Source organism: Erythrolamprus reginae, chromosome 3 (genome assembly GCF_031021105.1).
Source record: "Erythrolamprus reginae isolate rEryReg1 chromosome 3, rEryReg1.hap1, whole genome shotgun sequence".
Lineage (NCBI taxonomy): Eukaryota > Metazoa > Chordata > Lepidosauria > Squamata > Dipsadidae > Erythrolamprus > Erythrolamprus reginae.
Window position 1 is genome coordinate 153,617,404 of NC_091952.1, and position 16,088 is coordinate 153,633,491.

General features: G+C 37.9%; 1 protein-coding gene across 3 annotated transcripts in view; it reads right to left on the minus strand.

Annotated features, from left to right (window-relative positions):
* The window catches only part of TMEFF1 (transmembrane protein with EGF like and two follistatin like domains 1), a 162,654-nt gene that overhangs the window by 40,005 nt on the left and 106,561 nt on the right, over positions 1-16,088 (minus strand). For all 3 annotated transcript variants that reach the window (XM_070749075.1, XM_070749074.1, XM_070749077.1), the window contains exon 4: positions 7,101-7,127. In XM_070749075.1, the coding sequence (XP_070605176.1) occupies positions 7,101-7,127 (27 nt within the window). The remainder of the gene's footprint in view (positions 1-7,100; positions 7,128-16,088) is intronic.

The following is a 16,088-nucleotide window of genomic DNA, read 5'->3' on the forward strand; positions in this document are numbered from 1 at the left end:
TCTATCACTTATTCTCATCATTATAATAAATTCTGGTCCCAATTTAGGCATGAAAGCTAACCTGATTATTTGGCTTTGGTCCAGTCAGCCTCTCTCAATCAAATCCACCTGACAAGAGTGCTTGTTATGGGAAAAATAGGAGGAGGAAGGAGTTATGTAAGTTTGCCACCTTGAATTACTTGGAAAATATTGAAGGTGGGATAAAAAAAAATTATTTAAAAGTCCTATTCAGAAGTCGCTCAATAGATAGAAAATATGCTTGCTGTATATTCTATGGTCCTGCCTGACAGAATCTAAATATCTAAAATAGCAAGAGTCTAGATCAGTGATGGCAAACCTATAGCACAGGTGCCCCCAGGTGGCACGCGGAGCCATATCTGCTGGCACATGAGCCATTGCCCTAGTTCAGCTCCAACGTGCATGTGTATGCTGGCCAGCTGATTTTAGGCTGGCACAGAGGCTCTGGAGGGCATTTTTGACTTCCAGAGCGCCTCTGGGGGGTATGTGGGAAGGTGTTTTTATCCTCCCATGGCTCCAGGGAAGCCTTTTAGAGCCTGGGGAGGGCGAAACATGAGCCCACTGGGCCCATCAGAAGTTGGGAAACAGGCCGTTTTCAGTCTCCAGAGGGCCTCCTCGGGACTGTTTCCGGCATTGAGTTATGGGTGCGAACACTCATGCATATGCAATAGCATGCACACACCCGCTCTTTCGGCACCCAAGGAAAAAAAGGTTTGCCATCACTGGTCTGGATAGAACAATTCATAAAAGCATAAAGGCCTAGGGATGTATAGCTGTAAAATGTTTTACTGAAGTGTATCCAGTACAGCTGAAATGTCTAGACATATAATGAATGTCAGGTTATTACCTTGAAATAACAGCAGACCTATTTTTTTTAGAATTATATAAAGCCCTTTAACTTAATTCCTTATTCTAGTAATAATAATATTGCATATAACTGAGCTGAAGCTAAACTATTTTAAATGTCACAGGTTTCACTGGGAGAGTTAAGTGTTCAAACTTCTTTTCTTTAAACAGGGAGATGCATTTAAATGTACACATAACAAGTAACCTTTAAACTATTGTGACACAACAGTAGCTATAGCAAAATTATATTAGACGTAATCATAACATGGATAAGAATTAAAAATGGATTGCTAATCTGTTTCCCCCCCCCCCCCCGTGCCATTAATTCATTAATAAGATTTCATCATGACAGGGTTTTTTCCTCCACACAAGCTTGTTAAACTAGAAAAACAGAATGTTATGTCAGTAGATGGCAACCCCCCCCCCATGATAAATTCTGTCTCTGATTTATTTCACTAAGAATTTATAATATAACATCAATATATGATTCTATATTTTACCACGTTTCCCTGAAAATAAGACCTGGTCTTATATTTTTTTTTGCTCCAAAATAAATACTAAGGTTTATTTTCAAGGAAACATGATTTCAGGGTGATCAGCCCAACTGGGGCCTCCGTTTCCCCCAGTGCATACACAAGTGGTGGCAAGCGCACAAGAACCAACAGTATCCGGCAGCAGCTGCAGCTCACCAATCCCTTGGTTGGTGCGCTCTGCGGCTCTGCAGACCACACAGCACAGGTGAGTTGATTCCCTGCCAAGCAGTAGATGGAGCCAGAGGCACAAGGGTGGCAGGCAGGTGATTCGGATGTGCCATGCAGGCCGCAGGAAAGCTGGGAGTCGGTGGGCTGGCGGGAGGGCAGCCACAGGTGAGGGGGCACTAGCAGCAGAGGCAGAAGCACGGGGTGGGGAGAAGGGAGGCAATCCCAATGCACATGGGCTGCAGGCAAGTCGAGAAACGTGAAGCCGCACGCTGTCTCCTGCAGCCGCACGCTGTCCGGCTCACTGACTCTAGGCCCTCTTCCCGAGGCCCGCACAGCTCATTCAGTTTGCGTGCCTCTTCCTGCCTCTGCCTCTGCCTGCTGCTTAGAGAGATAATCAACTCATCTGCACTGTGCAGGTTGTGGCGGCTGCTGGGTACCATTGGCCTGTGTGCTCTTTGCCTCCTGTGGTGGCCATGACCACCCCCTTCACTAAGGGTTATTTTTGGAGGCGGGTAGAGAATATACTATGTGCATACTTAAGCTGTATGTAATCTTCTGTAAATTAATGCTGTGATTGCTAGGACCCATCGTGTTTTGTAAGAAGAACAAATCATATGTGACAAATTTTGTTTTCCCCTTGGATAGAGTAACTAATCTAATAGGCAAGGGAACTACTATATAATCTTCCTTGATTTCAACAGAGCTTTCCACAAAGATTCACATGGTGTTCTCATTAACAAGCTGCTGATTTGGATAACAATACAGTAAGGTGGATCAACAGCTGGCTGGAAACTACATCCAAAATTAATTGCATTCAGCATGAATGGCTCTACATCAAGTTTGAGAGCAGTCACTGGTGCAACCTGTGAGAATCAGTCTTGGAGCCAGAATTATTCCACACATTTATTAATGACCTGGATTATGAGATTAATTGATTGCATATCAATTTGCAAATTATACAAAGTGGGAGGCCTAGCCAAGATCTAGGTAACTGAAAGAAAATGTAATTGATTTAAATAACTTTGAAAACTGGACTGAAAATAACAATGCAGGTTGAATATTAGAAAGAAATGTAGGGCACTTATACAAGATGGGGAAAATGTGGTTTGAAAAGAAAACATCTGAGAAGGATTGGCAGGAAGCTAAATTACAGAATGGGACAAATTCTAGAAGAGCTAAAACAATTGTAAGCTGCATTACAAGCACCACATTAAAGATACATGAAATCAGTATATTCCTCTCTCTATTCAACACTGGTGTAGTCAATCATAGCTAACAATTCTGAGTACAGTATTGTCTTTCCGAAATGTTATTAATATGTTAGAGGAGTTTAGAGAATAGCCAGAATAAGACATAGGAACTTGAAGAAATGTCCTAGGGGAATTCACCGCACAAACTTCTGGTGATCAATCTGAAGAAAAGGAAGTTTTTTAAAGAAGGCATGACAGACATCTTCAGAAAAAGAAGCTACAGCCAAGAGGGCAAAAGAATTGTTTTTAATGCCTACAGACATAAAGATGAGGAATAAGAGGTATAAATTGCAGCTTTCTAGAGTTCATTAAAATATTTAAAAATATATAAATAAAAACTCTCTAACTAAAATGTCTGGACAATAGCAGAAAAATTGAAGGTTATGAGTTTTCCATCTCTGGTTGAGACTAGTCAGACATTTCTCATGGATTAGTTTCCCTGCACATTGTAGAATTACATTAGATTATTCTTATGGTCCTCTCCAATCCCACAAAGTGAGATTGAATGAAAAAATCTGATGCTTTAGTATTTATTATTATTAACAAATATTACACTTTGCTTTTGTGCCTATGTGTGTGTACTCATTCATTCAATTATTCATTCTAGTATTCCTTGCATCATGTTCCCCCTGGGCTGGGACTAGTAAGAGAATTATGTTGAATAGCAATGGCAAAATCTGAACTGAAGCTTTTCGGTTTTAATCCAGACTTTCAAGCCTTATGCTATATAAATTCCTAACGGATTGTGCAACATTTCACTTGGGAGGATCATAATGTCCTATTTCTAATTAGAAAATCACTTCAAAATGTATCTTTACAAATGTCTAAAATGTCTAAAAACATATTTGTTTCACTATATGACACACACACATATGCACATAGAAATATGTAAATCTAATCCACTAATAATCATGAGGAAATGTTCTGCAAAGTGTGACAGATGGCAGGGTAGGACATGATGTTTATCAATTTAATAATCAGTAAAAGCAATCTGCCACAGCTTCTCTACAATGACTAGATTTTAGAAATGAGGAATTCAAAACAAATTATCCAATAGTAGTCCCAAATGTGCTTTTTCCAGAGGCAAAAGCACTCTAGTTTTTCTATGAAGACGTTTAACTTCTCATCCAAGAAACTTCCTGAGGAAAACCAGAAAGTCCAGTTGTCTCTTGAAAAAGCAACCTTGGGACAATAATGACCTGGATGACTGAGAATCTCCATAGACATTTCTTAGCCATTGCCTCATGGCCTATTAGCCCTGGGAGTGTTGATATTTGTCCCAAATCTAAATTCAAACTAAATCCAAAAATGCAAGGGAATTTTTGGAAGCTGATGGCAACAAATCAGCAATCAATAAAGATAAACCACATTTATAAACTATAAAAAAGCTAAGAAAGAAACAAGAACATATTCTATCAGCCTACACACAAATAAGCATGGATCAACAGAAGACAATCAAGCAGAAAACAACACCCTAATCAAAGAACTATCAAAGAGAAAACTACACCCCCCCCACCAAAATTGGCAGGGTATATAAATAGGGAGTAAAACAAAACTCAGTAGCACTGATGATGTCACTACGTTGGGTAATGAAACATCTGCAAGCAAAAACCCACACTCAGACAGCAGCAACTGCGCCACAAAACAAATTACCGGTATTTTAATAATAATTAACATGACTATCTCTATTGCAAGTATAACATTTCACTAGTAAAAAAGCTTAGCCTAATCAATTACCATCTGTCCTCAATTAAATCTGGGATAGTACTTAAGTATCTAATTTAAAGTTTATTTAGATAAATAGGCACACACATATATTACATAAAAAGAATAAAGAATTAAACTGCTGGCAATGAAACATTACTTAAGAAACACAGAATAGGAGTGGCTGGGTCACATCCTAGCTATTTGTTACAATAATTCTTGATGGCCTGATCATATATGTTTCTTAGCTGTCTGCCGAGAGATGGAAAAAAGACAAGATGGGTGAAAAATAAAACTGAAGGAAGCCATGCTGTCATTTTTTACAAAGATGTGAGTCTGTGGAAGACTGCTTCATATGTAATGTATTATGCTGATAGTCTAAAGTGAACATGAACCTGACTTTATTTGCTATTTAGATCAGTTTAGCAGCCTTCCTCCCCCCACCTATGATTCTAATTTTGTCTCATCTTTGGGCTATGATTTAAGCAGGCTCATCTTGCTGTTTCACATAGCACAAAACACAAAGAAGAGTAAAGAGAATTAGCACCAAGCATCATTATATGGACAATGCTCCCCTTCTCCACCTGTTTCAAAGGACTGCTGGTGAGAACAAGACTGGGGTCAAATCTGTAGATTGCTTCTCTCCTCTTACTACATGGCTGGTAAAATAATTTAGACTACTTTTGTAGATCAGAATAAAGGCAGCAGAATGGAAAGTTCATTGTAAGCTTATATGAACATAATTCTTCCCTGGGATTTCTATTTTTTTTATTTTTACTAAAAGAAAATTAAGCTCTGCTGAATTTACCCAGGAATTGCAGCAAGTTTTAAGCTTCATTCAGATATACTCAGACATCTACATTTTGCCCTAACCATAATGTACCCAGAATATTTCTCTATACTCTGTATAGCCAAATTATCAAAAACTAGAATAATCTATGAACTCTTAGGCCAACCATCTGGCCACAAAAAAGCTCTTCCATCCATGAAACTCATTTCAATTCTTCGTAGCCTTTCAGATGTGCTAGACCACTAGCCATATCTTTCCTAGCCAACAAGGTTTTTGGCTACAGTGATGTTGTCCAACATATCTAGAAAGCTCAAAATAATTATCCTAACTATTTTATGGTGGCGTCACTTTACTCTGTATGTTCTCAAAGCAATGCCAATTAAAGAAAAAAAGCTGACTGCAAATTAAAATAGCAGAAACAAAGCAAAAGGTCAGGGACATTTTGCTTTCTTTCATGTGATCTAAGAAAAATATAATGATAAACATTCCTTTCTCCTAGACCAGGGGTTTGAAATTAGTGATGACATGTCATCACATAACATATCGCTAAACTGGGGACAGAGTGGGTGTGGCCAGTGCATTACGCACCTGGTCCATGGGCTGCAAGTTTGACATCACCTGTCCTAGAATGATCTATGTTGCTGTTGTCCTATGATCCTTCAATTATATACCTAGATTTGTTGATCATCTTATACATAAACTGTTCGTTCAGTTTGGATTACTTTATTTAGAAAACAAAAACCATTAAGTTCATTGAGTTTTAATGTCAGAGAAGAATGTAGGGGATTGTTGACCAAATGTAAATTTGTCTTTCAAATAATTAAGGGAAAATTTGACATTCCGAGATAAAAGATACATAACCTACAAATATGTATATAATTAAGCATTCAACTTTTTCAATGAACTTTCCCCAACCTGGTCCAACTGACTTTGATTTCTACTCCATTACTCCAGGAAGAATGATTGGAAAAGAACCATAGTTGAGAAATAATTGCTTAGTAATTTGAAATATTTGTTTATCTTTGTTAGATAAAGTTTTTAGGCATTTTTTTTCCTTTTACAAATGTATTTTCCAGCCCTACTATCTAAGAAGTATTTGAAATGAGGATGCTAGAGCTCAAATTTCTACTAAATTTCAGTCTCTTTGAATGTTCCATCCCCCCAAAATATTCATCATGCAAATGAAGTATAAATTCTATCTATACAATTTTGAAGTTAATGCATTGCCAAGTTAACTTACACCAGATATTGATTTAATATACCCTTTTGAATACTTTCTATCACAAGACTCTAGTAGTCTTTAACATGCACCAAGACAGGAACAATAAATATAAATCAAATTTCTAGTAAAAACCTTCACTCAAATTGCATATGGAAATAAAAAGACTACATTATCCAAATCAAGCTATCCAAGTATCTCTAACCTGTTAGGTTTCTTGAAGTTTTCTAAGCTTAGAGAACACTAAGAGCTCAACAATTCAAGCCTGAGCTATATATATCTCTACTATTAAAATCTATCTCTGACAAATATAGAAAGGACCCAAGTAAAATATGTTTATAAGAAGCAATTATAAATTTTAAACCAGAATGCTTTAAACATACACTTAATCCCTTATTTAAAAGTGTTCTCTTTTAACCATTCTTTCCCAAGAAAGTGAGAGATTTTAGAAAAATGAGATTCTAGGAAATTTATGCAAAGGAAAATAAACTTGTATTGTTCCCAATAAATGCTCAAACATTTCAAGCTAGATTTCAGCATTCATATAAATGAACAAAAGAATCAATACTTACCTCCTTCTCCTGATCCAGAGCCATTATCTGGAGACAGAGAGAGAGATAGACAGAGACAGAGAGAGAGAGAGAAAGAGAGAGAGAGACAATTATTCAGGATGGCATTTTTTCCTTTTTATTGTACATTTAGAAATATATTCTAGGGAAAAGAGAATTGCATAGTTATAGACAAAGAACTCTTCATTTTTTTTTCAAACTCAGAAGGCACCTTCAATTGTAACTAGTATACTTTTGTATTTACAATGCACATTTATTTCTCTCTCTGTGTTATTTAAACGAGGGAGGGGAATGGTAGGGGAACTGATAATGAAACACATCTTGGCATGATTTACCAAAAGAAGAGCAATAAGCTGTCATAGGAGGAAAACATGTACATGTGAAGGATAGAAATTGCAGACTGTAATGAAGCATTTTTAAGGCTCACAGTTCGTATTCCCTTTTAGCTCTTTTACAATAATATAACTGTCTAATTAAAAACACTAAATTATAGATGTGATCTGTGTAATTGAATGTGTTATATACTACTTGGTCATAGCATTATGATTGTTTTAATTGTTTTTGTCTGATTTATAGAGATTTTTAAATATTGTTTTTGTTCATAGCTGCCCAGAATTCATATGTAAGAAGGACAGCCATGTATTTTTTTCTAAAATATATAAAATAAAGTTAAAAACGAACACATTAACAAGCTAATCTATAGGAATCCCACAGATGCTTATCTCTGCACCCTTCCAAAAAGCAGGCACTCAACAATTAACCTTCAACAACTTCCTACAATTTCATAGCCTGCCAAGGCCAAAATTCAGAGGCTTATTCAACAGATGTAGCATCAAATGTACAGAGGAATTGCAGGCTCAACCGAACATACGATGCTGGAGGTTAGAGCAGTTCTGACTTGATCCAGATGAACCAGAACCAATCATTCCCTTCCAGCAACCAAACTTTTGGCAGAACTTTCTCTTAACCATTCATTCCCATTTGATTAGATTTTAGTCCCCTACAAAAATGAGCATTGGGATGTGTATATGAGAAATTCCAGTAGAAAATTGGTTTTCATGGTGGAAAGTGTCAAAAAGCTGTTTTTAACAGCGTCAACCCACAAGCGAAAAATGGAACAGCATTATATAGAGACGGAACAACTTTAAAATCTGTTCCCTCTTGATCAAACCAGTAAAATATTGTGATATCAAACCATAGATATAATAGTGGCAAGACAAATAGGTAGTATAGTATGTATCCAATGGAATAAATGTAATGTCAGATAGAAAGAACTGCTTTGTTTGTGTGTCACAGTTCAATAACTCAATACATGAGATACAGTACATATATCCTTCGAGACAGCTCTGTCGGTGTGAACTTTTTTTCCCCTCCCATTAAAAAAAGGAGGAGGGAAAGAAACATTAACTAGCCCACAAAATGACTGCAATTTATTTCCTAAACTTTTATAAACCCAGCAGTGACTTAATGGAAGTTGCCCAAGATAGCTGTTCTCATTTAAATTTTTCCTTCCCATTTATATCTTGATCCTTCCTTCTTTAGAATTTTTCTGCCATTGTAAATAATACCTTCAAGAAATACTCTACCCTGCATTTAGTGTTATGAAAATGAAAATGAGGAAGCTACTTGCAATAAAACACAAGAGAGAAGTATAACAGTGATCTATTCATGAAATAAGAAACATTAAAAAAGCTCTACTTCTGAAGGAATGGTAGTTCATATCAAACAACTTAATTAAGCTGCACATAATGACAATAAATCACCCAACACTATTGCCCAAACTATTTTTATTGCCAAAATTACTGGAAAAATTGTTTCTGGAATATCCTGATTTAACCTTAGCTAGTCAATGAAGGTTTGTCGGTGCAACTACTCAGGTATTAAAATAATGGAAATGGCATAGAACAGTGATGGTTAGCCTATGGCGTGCATGCCACAGGTGGCACAGAGAGCCATATCGGAGGGCATGCAAGGCGTTGTCCTATGTCAGCTCCAGCGTGCATGTACTGACCAAATAATATTCAGCCCTAGGAAAGGCCATTTTGCCCTCTGGGGACTGCCCACTGGGAAGCTTCCCTAAAGTCCTGGAATGCGAAAAATGGCACAAAGGGCAAACTGGAAGTTCAGAAAAATGGACATCTAGTTTTCCTGTTGTGCTGTTTTTTGCACTCTGAGGCTTCAGGGAACTTCCCTGAAACCTCCAGAGTGGAAAAAAGAGCACAAGGGCAAACCGGATGTCCATTTTTCCCAATTTCCAGTTTGCCCATTGGGCTGTTTTTTCACTTTAGACTTTCGTCATCTTTTTTTCTTCAAATAATTACTAAAAACGGAAGCATACAAGTGAAGTGAAGCAGCCCTGCAGATTGTGGAACATAGATAAAACCTCCAGAGAAAATGTGCCGTGGAAAATGTTCTTATGCATTAAACTTGTTTACTTTAATGTGAGTCAATTCCAGTTTTCTTTTGAAACTCAATGAAAACAATTTTAAAAACCCTCTTAGTTTGTGATTTACACCATCTTCACATCACCTTGAAACTGGTGATTAAAAGATTGTGAATAAAATCTTCAGATTCTTTCCCCCTGCTTTACCAGCCTTACTTTCTTCTATGTAGAAACAGAATTGGATTTTGGGGTTGTTGTTGGAGTTTTTGTTTGTTCATTTGTTTGTTTGTTTTTGGTATTACAGACTAAAAAGACTACTGCTCGGCAAAGAAAAGAGAACTGTTTTAATTGCCCTCAAAAGACTTAATAAACTCATGTTTTGGTCACAATGAAGATGCAGTATTAGTCATGCGCCTGGGAATTCTGGGAATCTGATCCTAGCCCATCAGCTTCAGAGACAAAAAGCCTCTAAATACCACTTCCCAGAAAACCACAGCAGAGAAGTTATCGATCTGATGTTCTTGTAGGATCCATCAGACCTATTTGTTTAGTCACTGTGGGAGACAGGATGGAAGACTAAGTAGCTTTAAAGCCATGTGCAAGAAGCAAGACCACAACCAGAATGCAGAGAAGTTTAGTTATATGACCACTTTCAGCTTAAGTTATGAACAGGCTGCTGATATCTCATTGAAGTGCTAACAAGTTTATGAAAATATTTAATATCAAGCAAAAAGCATTTACCTATCCTGAAGAATTTTCTATATAGGTGGAGCTCGATTGTTCAATTAATAATGTTCAGCTCCCTTTTGTGCCATTCATTGAATAGGTTTATTTTTTCCCAAATCATTCCGTAATCCTTAAAACAAAATCATTCTTTAATTTTTTTTTTCAAAATACATATTTTTCTAAGTTGTCTTCTTTGGATGAAGATGTTTTTCATTGCCTCCCCCCCACCCAAAAAAAAAAAAATCTGCAACATAGCTGAAATACTGCAGACCTTTTGCCAAAAATTCTTTTTAGACAAGACCAGTTCCAGATATTTGCTAAATTAAGTAGCTATAATTAAACATGATTTACACCTGTATTTTTAAATGACACTAAATTTGGCCAATTAACCTATGAAACAAGAGTCAATTCAATGTTTTAAATTAGAGAAAGGAGAAAGGCAAGAATCTGCACAGCTAATTCAGTTTTTTCCATGTATAAAAAGACTTCCTAAGTGTAGGCCTCTGCTTCCAATGTAAAATCTGAACTGCAAATTACAATCAATAAACAAGAATCCCATGGTTCACTCTATAGTGGACATTAAAAAAAATGAAATGTTGACATGACATCCTAGGTAGTAACATCATTTGCAAGGAATGGTTGGTAAATATTCAGTGACAGCTTTTTTTCCTGAGGTTAAAAGCAGCATGGGATTCAGGATTTCATCAGAAGAGGAAAAGATGAAAATTATTCACCCTGCAGCTGTTAATAATTTAAACAAATAAACAAGCTGTCAGGACTAGTGAGGCATTGAAGAACACATCGCCTGTGGCATTCAAGGCTGGTGCAGGGGCTCATGGAATCCAATGTTCACCCCTTTTTTAAAAAGCAGTACACCAAAAACAGGATTCCAGGAAAGACATTTGACAGGGACTCTTCTCCTCAACTGCTCATTTTCTCTGAATTAATCAGTTCTATGTGCCCCACCTGCCATCTGAAATTACTCATCCCAGGTACAAGTTTACAACCCCAGTGAGACTCAGGCTCAATCTTCTAGCAGCATCATTTCCATCTGCTACCTGTCCTCTTTATATCCCTTCTTTTTCCCAATATACTGCATGCCTGCTGGCAATTAGCCTCCAGTCTCAATGTCAACAGCAAAGTTTCTACCTAATTGCCCAGAGCAGAACTGTTGAAGATAGGTTCTTAAACTATTGCTTGGCAGGAGACAGAGGGAGGCTTTTTCCTACAAGCCCTGCCAAAGTGTTTCCAAAGTTCATTCTGATTGCTTATGGCAGAGTCATTTGTTCCTCCTTGGCAGAAAACACAAGACAGCTCCAGTTCGAATATAAAGACAGTGTGGGATGTTCAGAAACGTTTCCAACACTGTACAGTTTTAGATCTGAGATAGCTTTTGCAAAGAGCATCCATGGCATAACAGATATTTCCCAAGCATTTTCTCAGAATCCCTTTTCCAAAATGGATGTATTGTGCCTTAAAATATGATGCGGCGAGAAGTTCTCTTACATAGCTACATTTTGTAGCTTGTCTGACTAATAGCTCTTTTGCACTGGAGGAGATAGATCTATCAGTTCAACAGCCAGCACCAGTATTACACCCACGTCAGGAACCTGTTACTTAGATCAGCAGAAGAGACCCTTTTAAAGATTCCCTCATTGCCAGAAGCTTGTGGGGCTTGTCCTGTGTGTTCTCAAGATTACTGAATGCTCTTACCAGAAAGGTTTGTTTGACCCCAATTTGCCAATGTTTGGGGAAATAATCAACATCCCCCCTTTTTTCTTTTTCTATGTATTAGTTGACTGGTTTGGTTATAATTGTACTTTTTAGTTTTCCCTTCATTTTAATTGTATTGTTTTATTCTTACTTTTTAATCATGTCTCACTGCAAGTGAGTGGGCTACGAGCTGGACCGCTAAACTGTGCTTGCCGCTACGGCTTGTAAATTCTTGCGGGACCAGCGTGATTTTGCTGCTGCACCTGTGGAGGTAGCAAAATTGCACCCATGTGGCTCCGTGCATGATTTTGCTACCTCCACAGGTGGAGCAACAAAATTGCGCTGGTCCCACAAGAACTTACAAGCCGTGGCAGCGAGCGCAATTTAGCATTCCCGCTCATAGCCCACTGCTGACTGCAAGCAACTTTGGTGTGGTATAGCTATCAAGGAACAATATAAATTGAATATATAAAGTGTGGTGGGAAAAGAGCTGCACCTTTCTGAACACTTCAGATGATGCAAGGAACACATGCCTGGGGACCAAACAGTGACTGAATGATCCACATGTTCCTATCATAGTGTATGTATTCTATGTAAGGAATGTGACATAAACACATAGCATGCACATAGGGAAAATGGCATGTTTTGTGGTACATATACACACATATACAATTTTCATTAATAAGTTGCAAATGAAAGCCACTGAGCCCTGTCCACACATGCCTCTAATAACAATACTGAAAAGCAAAAATATATGTCTGTATCAGTAGTGGGTTTTGGTTACTTTCGCTACCAGTTTGGAACTGTGAACATAGTCCGTGATGACATCCAGGCAGATTGACAGAGCCTCCCGCCGCTGCTGCCGCTACCCAAATTGGACGAAACAAGTAGCAACCCACCACTGGCCTATATGAATATATATATTTACAGCAGCATGAAGCTTACAACTTCAGCCTGATGATGGTGAATGTGATTTCACCGAAATGTCGCATAGACATGCAAAATATTACACGGGGCAAAACCCGAACTCAGAACAATCTACATACATATACCCGTGAAAATCTACATATATATATATATTTCACGGGTACAGGTCACAAATCACACTTCTATTTTGAAACCTTCCTGCTTTTGCTTTCAAATGTTCTATGGTACCAAATCTTATTTTTAATGTTACCTTCCTATGTTTCCCCAATGTTTTTATCTCTCAGATCAAGAATGGAAAAGTAACTAATAACAATTTGATTAGCAAGTTGTAGACAAAACCATTCATTTACAACTTTATATAGCTTTAGACAACTTCAAACCATCAAAAATATGTTAAATTTTAAAATGGATTATGCAAGTTCTGTTATCTTTAGGGCATATACCAAACTTTGCATAGTATGTTCCTTAGTATTATACTACAAAAATGCACAGGAACAAAGCCTATTTAGGTGAGGTGTTGAAAATTTATAAAGGGAGAAATGATTGTCTTACATATCTGCTCATTTCCCCTCACATTTTCAGTTTCCCCCCCAAGAGCCAATTTTTGTCCCTATCTATTCTGGGACCATAGAACTGATGCTAGTAGCCATCAATGAAGTCATAATTTTTGCATTGTAGCTTTAAGGTATCATGGAATATTTAGTTGTTTTTTTAATTATATATCATTCATTTCCCTCTTTTAGAATTTCTCTCACAGCTAAAATCTTTGCAAAATTTTCATCTTTTCCTAGCACAAGAACATAAAAAAAAAGATCACAGAGAAGGAGAGGAAGGTAGTGCTGTTTACTTTTTGCATTTGCATTTTTTGAATTCAAGGAGAAGGGGCATTTATAACTGGCTGTTACAGACAATTTTATTAGCAGTTTGTTTTCAAACACAGACCAATCAGATTAAGCTGGGGCAGGATTAGACTGGGAAGTATAAAAGGCAGGAAAAAGCCATTTTAATTTGCACTTCAGATCACAGAGAAGGAGAGGAAGGTAGTGCTGTTTACTTTTTGCATTTGCATTTTTTGAATTCAAGGAGAAGGGGCATATAACTATAAACCAAAATCAGCAAAGTTTGGTAGCAATAGGGGTTGTTGATTTTCCTGCTAAGTACTTGTATTTCAATACATTGTTAAGATGACTGGCTTGGTGCAGTGTAACAGTTGTTTGGCTGTTGTCTTCCGTAGTACCTTGTGGAACTTGGGGTACTGCCCTCTTTGCATAAGGACATCTAGGTTAGATGGCGAGATCTCTAGATTGCAGTCCTTAGTTTGTAGCTTGCAGTCAGATGTGGAAAGATTGTCCCAGCCACCTGCTGTAATGCAGCCATGTGTCCAGCCTCCACTTCCACAGCGCCCCCCGAGGAGGAGGGCTGTGTGGACAACTGTCGGTTCAGGAAGATTGCGTGCAGTTGAGCAAAAACATAGCAATTTTGGTCTCTCTGTATCGAATTCCTATAGTGTTCTTGCGGATTTAAATAGTAAGGATGTTGGAGATATTAGCAAGGTCCCTCAGGCAGAGAATGAGGGGATGTTCAAAGGGGAAGTTGTCGTAAATGTCACCAAACCATCAAGTACAGTTAGTAGAAATAAAAAGAGGACACATTTTCTTGTGGGTGATTCAACCGTTAGAGGTGTTGATTTAGGACAGAGCAAGGATGTGGTGAAGGTGCTGAGGTGTCTCCCAGGGGCCACTGCCAGCAGGGACAGGAGGCGGATTACAAACATTGTTAAGACTGTGAGTAAAGGTAATAACATTGATGTGGTGGTGCATCTTGGCACAAATGATTTGTCCCAGAGAAATGTTAATGTAGTAAAAAGAGATTTTCAATGTCTAAGTGTGGAGCTGGGTAAAATAACTGATTCAGTGACTTTCTCAGAGGTGTTACCGGTTTGTGGCCAAGAGGATAAAACAACGTGTATCAGAGAGTTTAATGTGTGGTTAAGGCAGTGGTGTAAAGCTGAAGGTTTTGGCTATGTAAGTCATGATGTCAGTAGGTGGTCTAATAGGGAGTTGTTTAAGAGGGATGGTTTGCATCCATCATACAGAGGTACCCAGGTGCTCGGTGAGGAATTCAGAACTTTTTTGGACAGGCATTTAAACTAGGTAAAGGGGACAGAGATGTAACTGATGTGGGTGATTTCTGTCCCCGACCAATGAGGATAAAGCAGTTTTTGGAAGCTTATGAAAAGGGAGCTGCAAATAATATAGATGTAGTTGTTGATGATAAGGGGCAAACTAATAACGAAAATAATGTTCTTCGGGTAATGTGCACAAATGCTCGAAGCTTGAGCAACAAGCTCTGTGAATTAATGGCCATAATATCTAGAGATAATTTGGACCTGGTTGCCATAACTGAGACATGGTTTAATGATTCTAATGAATGGGAAATATCCATACCAGGATATACACTGTATAGGAAGGATAGAATAGAGAGAAGGGGAGGTGGAGTAGCCATTTATATTAAAGAAAGTCTAAAAACAACACTAATTCAAAATACGTGTCAAGATCTAGAGACTCTCTGGATTTGCATGCAAAATAAAGAAGGTTCTGTCATTAGAATTGAGGTGATCTATAGGCCTCCAGGGCAATCCGAGGAATATGACAACAAGATGGTGGATGAAATTACCCAAATGGCAGTAAAGGGAGATACTGTGGTTATGGGTGATTTCAACATGCCTGATGTTGACTGGAATATCCCCAGTGCCCTTACATGCAAAAGTAAGAATATAGTAGAGGCCTTTACAGGAGCAGCTCTGGCACAGCTGGTTAAGACACCAACTAGAGGGGAGAATATTCTAGATTTAGTTTTTACGAATGGGAATTGGGTTTCAGATGTCAAGGTGGGAGAAAATTTAGGTTGCAGTGACCATCTATGTTTGTGGTTTGATGTAAAAACTCATTGTGAGCAATCCTATAATGCAACCAAAGTATTGGATTTCAGAAAAACAAATTTTAATGCAATGGGAGAATATTTAGATAATGAATTAAAGGGGAGGGATAAAATGGCAGGAGCGAGCATCCAGTGGACTGTATTAAAAAAGGCCATCTTAAAAGCCACTGGACTGTATGTAAGACAAATAACTAAAGGTAAAAGGAAGAAGAAACCGCTATGGTTTAGCAATGATGTAAGGGCTATAGTCAATGAAAAAAAGGCTGCCTATAGGAGGTATAAAGAGTCTGGAAGTATAGCTG